Consider the following 10,341-nt stretch of genomic DNA (forward strand, 5'->3'; position numbering starts at 1 on the left):
CACAGTCGTATTTGCTACTTCCAAATTCAGATCATATTTATTTTGGGTCTTTTTTGTGTCTTCCAGAAGAAGGTGTCCAAAGTCTGACCCGGGGGTCATCTGTGGACTGCAGCTCATTTTTATTGGCCTGCAACTAAAATTTGTTTCAATGTGCCTATTTTTTGACTAATAATAAGCGACATGATTTATGAAGTAATATAGTTTTGATATTTGTGGAGATTTGAAAAGAAAACTAAGGCTGGTGCCAAACAACGTCTCCCCAAGTGAGCTTTTCCTCCTGTCACTCACACACAGCATTGCCGTGGAGAGGTTCAGCCGTGACACCTGTGGAAAACAATACTCTACGCTGGTGACGAACACAAATGGAGATGGGGTTTACCACAACACACAGCCTAGAAACAAACTTAGATTAACATCTGCTCAGGAGAAGCTTTGTTCTGCTTAATCATGCAAAACAATCTGGGCCTCTGACATCATACAGAATGTTGCCATCACATCAGGGCCTCAGCACACAGTTGGCCATTTGAACAGAGCACATTCTTGGACACGAGTGGGCGATGGGTGGATGATACACAGAGACGAGAACAGACCAAAGTGTTCTTTTCAGCAGCAAAAGCTTTGTCACTGCAACATTTGTAGTCATGATGAAAATGAAATAAAATAAAACATTGATATAATAAAATATATAGTGTGCGCGGACATACACATACACGCAGTCTCAGGGAAGCTATCTGTGAACAGAAAGAGGTCAGGATATACAGCGGTGTGAATAAGCGTTTGCCCCCTCCCTGATTTCTTATTATTTTGCATTTTGTTTGTCACACTTAAATGTTTGAAATCATCAAACAGATTTAAATATAAGTCAGTGACAACGCAACTGAAAACAAAATGCAGTTTTTAAATGAAACGTTTTATTATTAAGGTAGAAAAACAATCCAAACCTACAAGTACATGGCCCTGTGTGAAAAAGTGATTGCCCCCTAAACCTAATAAGTGGTTGGGCCACCCTCAGCAGCAACAACTGCCATCAAGCGTTTGCGATAACTTGCAATGAGTCTCTTACAGCTCTGAGGAGGAATTTTGGCCCACTCATCTTTGCAGAATTGTTGTAATTCAGCCACATTGGAGGGTTTTCCATCATTTTTAAGGTCATGCCACAGCATCTCAATAGGAATCAGGTCAGGACTTTGACTAGGCCACTCCAAAGTCTTCATTTTGTTTTTCTTCAACCATTCGGAGATGGACTTGCTGGTGTGTTTTGGATCATTGTCCTGCTGAAGAACCAAAGTTGGTTTCAGCTTGAGGTCACGAACAGATGGCCGGACATTCTCCTTCAGAATTTTTTGGTAGACAGAAGAATTTATCACAGCAAACTTCCACGTCCTGAAGCAGAAAAACAGCCCCAGATCATCACACTACCACCACCATATTTTACTGTTGGTATGATGTTCTTTTTCTTAAATGTGGCGCTACTTTTGTGGCGCTGTGGAACACTATCCCTCCTCATGTAAAAACTGCCCCCACAATTGAAAGCTTTAAGTCTCGTCTTAAAACCCACTTTTATTCTCTGGCTTTTAACTCGGCGTGAGTCGTGTGGTCCTCTGTGTCTTTTATTATTTTTTTAGTTTTTATTGGTTCTATTTATTTTAGGTTTGAAATTAAATTTACTTATTTATTTTTTACCTACTTCTTGGATTTTTGGCTTTTATTGTTTCTATTTCTTGTTTTAAATATTTTACTGTTGTACGTTTCTTTGTTTCTATTTGATCTTTTAGTTTTTATTGTCGAAATTTTTACTTATTATTTACATTTACATTTCTTTTTTTACTTATTATTTATGGTTTTGCTAGTCTGTGCAGCACTTTGGAAACAGTGTTTATAAAATGTGCTATATAAATAAAGTGGATTGGATTGGATTACTTTTACGCCAGGTGCAATGGGACACACACCTTCCAAAACGTTTGTCTCGTCAGACCACAGAGTATTTTCCCAAAGGTCTTTGGGATCATCAAGATATTTTCTGGCAAAATTGAGACAAGCCTAATGTTCTTTTTGCTCAGCAGTGGTTTTTGTCTTGGAACTCTGCCATGCAGGCTCTTTTTCACTCGGGCACACGGGGCCATGTAGATTTGGATTTTTTTCTCCCTTAATAATAAAAGAAATTCATTTAAAAGCTGCATTTTGTGTTCAGCTGTGTTGTCATTGACTAATATTTAAATCTGTGTGATGATATGAAACATTTAAGTGTTACAAACATGCAAAGAAATAACAAATCAGGAAGGGGGAAATCACTTTTTCACACCATTGTGTGTACAGTAGGTACAGTCTATGCATACTATACTATACTATACTATGCATACTATACATATATACTGTACATTGAAACGCTAGCGCCCCCATTGCAGTACCTAACCGTGACAGGCAGCACCTTTAACTCACAATAATTTGAGAGTTTTCCAAGCAGAGTCGTTTGATGTTCAAAAGCAAAGCCCAGCTTCTTCTCATCAGTTAAATGTCAAATACAGCAAGGACGCTGGCCTGAATCCAAGCCTCAAGGTTACACATGTATTGTTTACCTTTTCCCACTTGTGTTGTGACTTTTGCGTTGCCCTGACCTGGCTTATAACCAGCTTCAACAGCCTATAAAGAAGAAGCTCTGCTGGTGCGTGTGCAGCTTTCATTCATTGTGTTTTTGTGGCGTGTCTTTCCACTTTACCTTCTTATGGAGCTGATATCTGCTTGTGAACGGGCCATGACTCCGCTTGACTTGGATGCAATAGTGTCAGAACTGGCCCCCGCGTCCCAGAATGACACTATGGGGGCAACAGCTGGCATATCCGTGGCAACCAGAACTCTGATTTTACTCGTCTGTCTACTGCTGGTGGCCTGGAGCCACACAGACAAACAAAACATACCAGGTGGGTCATCTCAAACAGCATCCACACGCAAAGCCCAGTATCGGATTCTTAAGTTTAGTGACAATGTTTTACCATTTTTTTAACCATACTGTAGGTCCATCATTCTGTCTGGGATTGGGACCTCTTCTGTCATATGTGAGGTTCATTTGGAGCGGCATAGGCACGGCCAGCAATTACTACAACAACAAGTATGGCGACATAGTCCGGGTTTGGATCAATGGAGAAGAGACGCTCATTCTCAGCAGGTTAGCGCTCTCACTTGACCCTGAAGATGTAAAAGGAAATGTTAAATATGAATTGATTTCTTTTTGATCACCAGGGCATCAGCGGTGCACCACGTTCTAAAGCATGGACACTACACCTCCCGTTTCGGGAGCAAGTTGGGGCTCAGCTGCATCGGGATGAATGAGAGAGGCATTGTATTTAACAACAATGTCACCCTGTGGAAAAAGATACGCACCTATTTCACCAAAGGTAACGCTAGCAGACATGCATTTGCTTTGGGATAAGGATACAAAGGACATGTGGCTAACCTTGACCTTCTGCTGCAGCCCTGACAGGCCCGGGCCTGCAGCAGACCTTGGATGTTTGCATTTCCTCTGCACAGAACCATCTGGACTACCTGGTGGACACCAACATGGAGACAAGTGCAGGCGGTGGACTGGCACATGTGGACGTCCTCAGTCTGCTGCGCTGCACTGTGGTAGACATCTCCAATAGACTCTTCTTGGGTGTACCAGTAAATGGTGAGTGTGCTAGTTTAACATATATAATGGCTTTAAGTTTGTCTAATGCTTCTCCAATGTTCTTGGTCATCCAGAAAAGGAGCTGCTAGAGAAGATTTTAAAGTATTTTGACACATGGCAGACCGTCCTGATAAAACCAGACTTCTACTTTAAATTGAACTGGATTCACCAGAGGCACAAAGCAGCCGCGTGAGTCCCCTGATTAACATGCACAAAAGTCTTGTTGACTCACACCGCTGATTTTACAGTCAGGAGCTCCAAGATGTCATAGGGCGCCTTGTGGAGAATAAAAGGAGAGAAATGGAGCAGGCAGATAAACTGGACCAAATCAACTTCACTGCAGAGCTCATATTTGCACAGGTGAGACTGAGAGTTGCCTTTCGTGTTGTCCTGTGATGTCACCTCACTTGGTAATCGTAACGGTTTTGTTTGTTTCCAACAAAGTTACATTGAATGCACCACATGTTTATACTTGCACCATTCAGCATGGCCGAAAAGGAGTAGAAAGAAGCAGATCTTATTTAATCCTGCCCCTTCTCCACGTCACAACAACCACCTCCTGTGTTTAACATGTACCAGGACATTTTCAAACAGGGAAAGAAAACAATATGAAAATGAATGGTGCGGGGTCTGAAAACCAGTCAGTATCTGGTGTCAGTGGCCTTTTATTGTGGCCAACCTAAAGCGCACCTGTGCAAAAATCATGCTGTCTAATCCGCATCTTGATATGCCACACTTGTGAGGTGGATGAATTATGAACGCTCACTGCTAACACAGATTTAGACAGATTTTTGATCAATATTTTTTTAGAGCGATAGGCCTTCTGTGTACATAAAAAGGTTATCCATCTTTGAGTTCAACTCATCAAAAATGGGAGCAAAAACAAAAGTGGTGTGTTTACAGTATATTTTATTCACATGATGTGTTTTTCAGAACCGTGGCGAGCTGTCTGCTGAGAACGTGAGGCAGTGCGTGTTGGAGATGGTGATCGCAGCACCGGACACTCTGTCTGTCAGCCTATTCTTCATGCTGCTGCTTCTCAAACAGAACCCAGATGTGGAGCTGCAGCTGCTCCAGGAGATTGACACCGTCGTAGGTGAGGAAGCTGCGCAAATGTGTCCAAAAAGTCAAACAGCTTCTGGAGTGACTTGTCTGCTTGTAGGTGGCAGAGCCCTGCAGAAGGTTGACCTCCACAAGCTGCAAGTGCTTGAGAGCTTCATTAACGAATGCTTGCGTTATCACCCCGTGGTGGACTTCACCATGCGTCGGGCACTGTCTGATGACGTCATCGATGGCTACAGGGTCCCAAAGGGCACAAATATCATCTTGAACACCGGCCGCATGCATCGCACTGAGTTCTTCCTCAAACCCAATGAATTCAGTCTGAAGAACTTTGAAAAGAATGTAAGTAGATCTTTTTTTTATTGCCATATAAGATTCAACAATACCGTCATACTAAACTAATTTGTCTTTATCGATAAAAATCGTGTAAATTGTTAAACTGTGAATTAAATGAAGGCGTCACAGCAGCAATATTTATATTTACAAGCTCAATGTTGTCTTCCAGGCTCCTCGACGTTACTTCCAGCCATTTGGATCAGGCCCTCGAGCCTGCGTTGGCAAACACATTGCTTTGGTGATGATGAAATCAATCCTAGTGACGCTGCTCTCGCAGTATTCCGTGTGCCCCCACGAGGGCTTGACCCTGGACTGCCTCCCACAGACCAACAACCTCTCCCAGCAGCCCGTGGAGCACCAGCAGGACAGCAACTATCTCTCCATGACATTCTTACCCAGAAAGAGACACTGGAACCCTCTTTAAGAAGACTCCCCCCCTCCGTGTATTATGTTTATGTTCCCACACATTTATTTAGTGACTGCGTACATTGCATTACACGCTGCCTTATGAATTTGGAAGTAAATGCATTTTAAATATTTTCGTTATTATTGCATGCCTGTATAAAGCTTTTTTTCTGTTTTGGCAAAACCAGTGTATCACACCGTGCAAACACATGCATGTTATTCTATTTTTCATTATGAATAAATTATTGCATACAATTGTATTGTTTTTTTGGGAGGACTTTGTGGAGCCTTTTTAACGAAAATATGACAAGAGTAACGGTAATGTTTTGTACATGGTTAACAATTACATTGAGGGGCATCACATGTTTACACTTGCACAATTCAACATGTCCAAAAAGGTGTAGGACGAAGCAGTGCTTATTTAAAATCCCCTTTTCCATGTCTCAGCAATTACTGATCAATTCTTCCCTTGTTTTAAATATTACAATATACTAATAAGGAGAGGAAATACGTGTGAAATGAGTGTGTGTACAATGGGTGAGCTTATGCAGTGATGCTAGAAACGGGGGGAATGTTGAAATATATGAATAAATAAATAAATTGATCATAATAAATAAATAAATACAATTAAAAATCTGCGATTGGCTGTCGACCAACCCACGGTGTACCCCGCCCGTCACACAAAGTCAGTGGGATAGGCTCCAGCATACCCCTGCGACCCTGGTGAGGATTAAACGGCACCGAAAATGAATGAATTTATTACTGAGTTTTTTTTCATAATCTTGCATTTACACATAGTGGTCAGAAGAGGGCGGTGTAACATACTGTACAATTTTACCACCAGTACAGTACAGATCGGTAATTGCTGCAACTCACTGTGTGCATTATGTTCCATTAAAGCGGGATATATTTAACACAAACACTTCAACTGACCCAGTATAGCCTGTTTGTAGGCACCATGGCCTCCCAAACGATTTAAAAGCGCTATGCTTGGGTGGGAAGGTCGCTACCGCAAATCAACTCCATTAGTTATTACGCCAGATTCCCTTCCTGATGAAAACCTAGCCAGAAACCGTACCTATGCTCTCTGGCAGAAATGCGTACCATTACACCACCAAGTACGGACATAGAAAAGTTGATTATCTGGGGGGAAAAAAATAGGAAATACGGTGTGGTGTGCACCATGGAAACCACCTACTGTGTGAGAGCATCCTAATGTCAACTCCGACACTGCGAACTGATATTCCCTCAATCCTTTTGTGTGTCCTGCAAACATGCGTGCGTCTATTGGATATTTTTAGCCCCAAATAGTTGCTCTTTTTATACCATTGTTGTCATCCTCCTCTGCTTTTATTTTGTTATTTCAGTGGGCAATTTGGGCTTCCTGTGTTTTATAGTTTTGTGGTTCTTAAAGTTGCTTCCTTTTTCAGGTTTCCTGCATTTGTTACTTTGGTTTCAAGTATGCTTGTGATGTTTGTTTTTTTTCCCCCTCTTGACTTTGTTCTGATCTTTGAACAACAGTTTATGCTTTGTCATTCTTGGTGGACTTTATGACAAACTATGACATATTCTTTGTGATGTTCGGAAAACCTGCCCTGGAGTTTACCGTTTTACAGGGCCTTTCGGAGCTCTCTTTTCTGTCTCTCCCCATCTCCCGTTCGCAAGGGAGACAGACGGAACGGGCTAACGATCAGTACCACATTCCAGACTTTAAAGAGTTGTTAAGACCTAAAAGAATTCCACAGACAATTACCACATTCCCTTCGTACCAACACAATAGGAGGGAGGTCGGCTTATGTCTACTTATACCCGAGCAAAGACAGCTCAGAGGGTTGGTGTATCTTCTGTGGGGAGCATGGACATTTGACTGATGAGCCGGACCCAAGCTGATACTGGACAAAAGGGATTCTGACACTGATGCCATCGATGGTACATTAAAGCGACAACTTGAATTCCATTGACAGGCTAGCTCTGTAGATTGTGGATAACTTGTCCAAATCACCCATCAGGTTAGGTATGTCTGCCGTTACACTTAAATCGGCTTCTTACATCACAACAGGTACTACAGGTGATTGTACTATTTCAGGGTAGTTCTGGGATTCACCTGGTTTAAGACTTAACCCCACACAGGAAATGCTCCCTCCAAGGATCTGGTGCCGGTCCCTGTTTCTGCAGCGTACAAGAAAAGACTACTATTTCTGACTGGTACTCATCCCAGCTCTTTGGAGGCCTGCCTTGGGCCATTATGTCTGGTTCTTAGGTGGACCCCGGATGCAGGGACATGAGGCTGAGAGTTGCAACAAGTAGTTCTTTAATTCAATCAAAAAAAGGTTCAACACAAAGCGATAGGGGCAAAAAGGCACACCATGGAATAGCCCAAAACAAACGGAACTCCCAAAACTCAGTAGGAGGCGGCCAAGGTCAACTGGACAGTAGAGAACACAGTCTGAAGTGAGTACTTGTAGTAGCAACTACAAGAAAAACAGAAGAATGAGAAGCTGGATGAAAAGTAGAACATACCAAAATGAGGAGTATCTGTCAGCCTCGGTAGCAGCAGTAATCAACTACAGGTGTGCCCAGTGGCACCACCTCCTGCCAGAGTAGGGAGTTCTGCGGACAGAAAAAAAAACAAAGGAGGAGGAAAAGGCAGGGACAAAATAATAGGAACAGCAGGGAGAACGTAACAAGCACATTAGTGTAATACTGCCTCTTGCTAGTACTGTTATATTTTTGTCTCCATCCATCCATCCATTTTCTATACCGCTTCTCCTCATTAGGGTCGCGGGGGCATGCTGGAGCCTATCCCAGCTGACTTCGGGCGACAGGCGGGGTACACCCTGGACTGGTCTCCAGCCAGTCGCGCCATTCACACTCACATTCCTACCTATGGACAATTTAGAGTCACCAATTAACATGACATGCATGTTTTTTGGATGTGGGAGGAAACCGGAGACCGTTACTGTGTTGGCCAACATGCTAACCACTAGACCACCGTGCGGCCATATTTTTTTTTTTTATAAATCACTTCTACAACAAAGCTGATCCATGTCTACAGTATGTCCATGTTCTATGTCAGAAGAGAAATATTCTTCACACTAACGTAGATGAATTGCACAATAGAGTATCTTCTAATGCATGATCCCGGCTGCTTTTGTCAATTCGTCCTACTCCCAAGAATCGTTAAAAGTTCTCCATATACTGTTTAATGTGTTCAGTCTTAATCATCCTTATAGAACCAAATAATGGTTCAAGGGATTAAATGTAAGATCTGCATTTATTTTATTTTAAAATTACAACTCTCATGTGCTAGCATTTATTAGCCCCCCGAGTAAAGTGATGCCTTCATTATCGCATGAGGGCCGGGTGCTATTGTTTCTTATCACTAATCAGCCGACACACACACAAACACACACGTCTTATTCATTAACATTAATTTTAAGATATGCATAAGATGGTTAGCATGTTGGCCACACAGTTACAGTCTGTGTGTGGTTAATGTAGATCGGGAAGACCTGGGTTTGATTCTCCCTTGGGCATTTCTGTGTGGAGTTTGCATGTTCTCCCCGTGCGTGCGTGGGTTTTCTGGGTACTTCAGTTTCCTCCCACATTCCAAAAACATGCATGTTAGGTTAATTGGCGACTCTAAATTGTCCATAGGTATGAATGTGAGTGTGAATGGTTGTTTGTCTATATGTGCCCTGCACATATCGCCTGTTGTCAGCTGGGATAGGCTCCAGCATGCCCCCGCAACCCTAAAGAGGAGAAGCGGTATAGAAAATGGATGGATGGATATGCATAAGATTAACGTGATGTTTTTTGCAGCAAAATAAGCTAAGAACAGTTTCTGATATGACCTGGAGGACAGCAGAGCACTAACATCCCAGGTGTTGATTTTTATCATGGCAGACGTTGGTTCTTAAATAAGTTATATTATTTTCTGATGTTCAAATTCATTGTTCATTTTTTTTGCCCTGAAGGTTTCTGAAAGTCAGCGAATTGTTAAGGGTCACTTAATAGCATAAATATGCACAATAATCTGATTTGAAAATGTTTCATTTGAATATGTAATATAAATTTAACCTAAACTCAATATCTTCTACGGACACTTCTTTTTTTCTTATAAACATGCCATTGTGAACATTTTATTTTGACTCACCATAAACCCCAAAAATGTTCCTATAATCTTTATTCAGTGGGGATACCAGCTATTGTTAATGTATTGTAATGTGTTTTTACTGATTTAAATGTGAAAACTGGGATAGCTCATCAGATTTTTGTATGACTTAACTTGCAATGTGCTTTATTCTGACTGCAATGACTTGGGACCTGCTTGAGGCTTGAAGTTATGACTTGAGACTTACAGATGAGTGACAAACTCCCGCCTCTGGTAACAAGACAAGGTCTAAAATGTACGTTCTTTTTCTTACAGCTTCTTTACAATAATCTGTTTTCTCTCGTTACCAATTCTTGGAGAGGTTGAACAACGTGCCAAAAAAAGAACCCATTCAATTTTCATGCAAATCTGGATAAAAAAGCATTTTTTGTCATTTGATTTACAATGAAAACCTTCCCTACTCCCAGAATGCAATTGGTAGAGTTATGTCCATTTATTTATTTTCACCTTTTTCTCCATAAACTAGCAAACAGATGACCAGACCCACATGAATACAGTTCTCCGTGATTATATACTGTCTATATTATATTCTCAGTGAACTGCAAACACATGGTTAACAAACATGTTGCCAGGGCTGATGCTAGCCAGTGCATGTGTGTGGATGCCAGACACAGTCCGTGAGGTAACAAAAATATTTAATATAGCAAAGTGTGTCCTCGCCAGGAGGTAAAAAACAAACATCAATCCAAGTATGAGCCCC

General features: G+C 41.7%; 1 protein-coding gene across 2 annotated transcripts; it reads left to right on the forward strand.

Moving 5' to 3' along the window:
* The first annotated feature begins 2,672 nt into the window (after positions 1–2,672).
* LOC129178666 (aromatase) lies at positions 2,673–5,653 on the forward strand. Of its 2 annotated transcripts, XM_054771108.1 has the most exons (9): positions 2,673–2,918; positions 3,013–3,163; positions 3,238–3,392; positions 3,470–3,664; positions 3,739–3,853; positions 3,913–4,024; positions 4,598–4,760; positions 4,827–5,068; positions 5,232–5,653. In XM_054771108.1, the coding sequence occupies exons 1-9, from the start codon at positions 2,723–2,725 to the stop codon at positions 5,484–5,486; spliced, it is 1,584 nt and encodes a 527-aa protein (XP_054627083.1). In that variant the 5' UTR covers positions 2,673–2,722; the 3' UTR covers positions 5,487–5,653. The 2 variants fall into 2 exon arrangements, with proteins under 2 accessions (XP_054627083.1, XP_054627082.1); XM_054771107.1 differs by having other exon boundaries at positions 2,695–2,918; positions 4,598–5,068.
* Positions 5,654–10,341: the final 4,688 nt, after the last annotated feature.

Source organism: Dunckerocampus dactyliophorus, chromosome 3 (genome assembly GCF_027744805.1).
Source record: "Dunckerocampus dactyliophorus isolate RoL2022-P2 chromosome 3, RoL_Ddac_1.1, whole genome shotgun sequence".
Taxonomy (NCBI): Eukaryota; Metazoa; Chordata; class Actinopteri; order Syngnathiformes; family Syngnathidae; genus Dunckerocampus; species Dunckerocampus dactyliophorus.

Coding starts and splice junctions, on each gene's coding strand:
- LOC129178666 (XM_054771107.1), top strand. CDS start 2,723: ATGGAGCTGATATCTGCTTGTGAACGGGCCATGACTCCGCTTGACTTG. Junction 2,919..3,012: donor AGACAAACAAAACATACCAG/GTGGGTCATCTC, acceptor ACCATACTGTAG/GTCCATCATTCTGTCTGGGA. Junction 4,025..4,597: donor CAGAGCTCATATTTGCACAG/GTGAGACTGAGA, acceptor TGTGTTTTTCAG/AACCGTGGCGAGCTGTCTGC.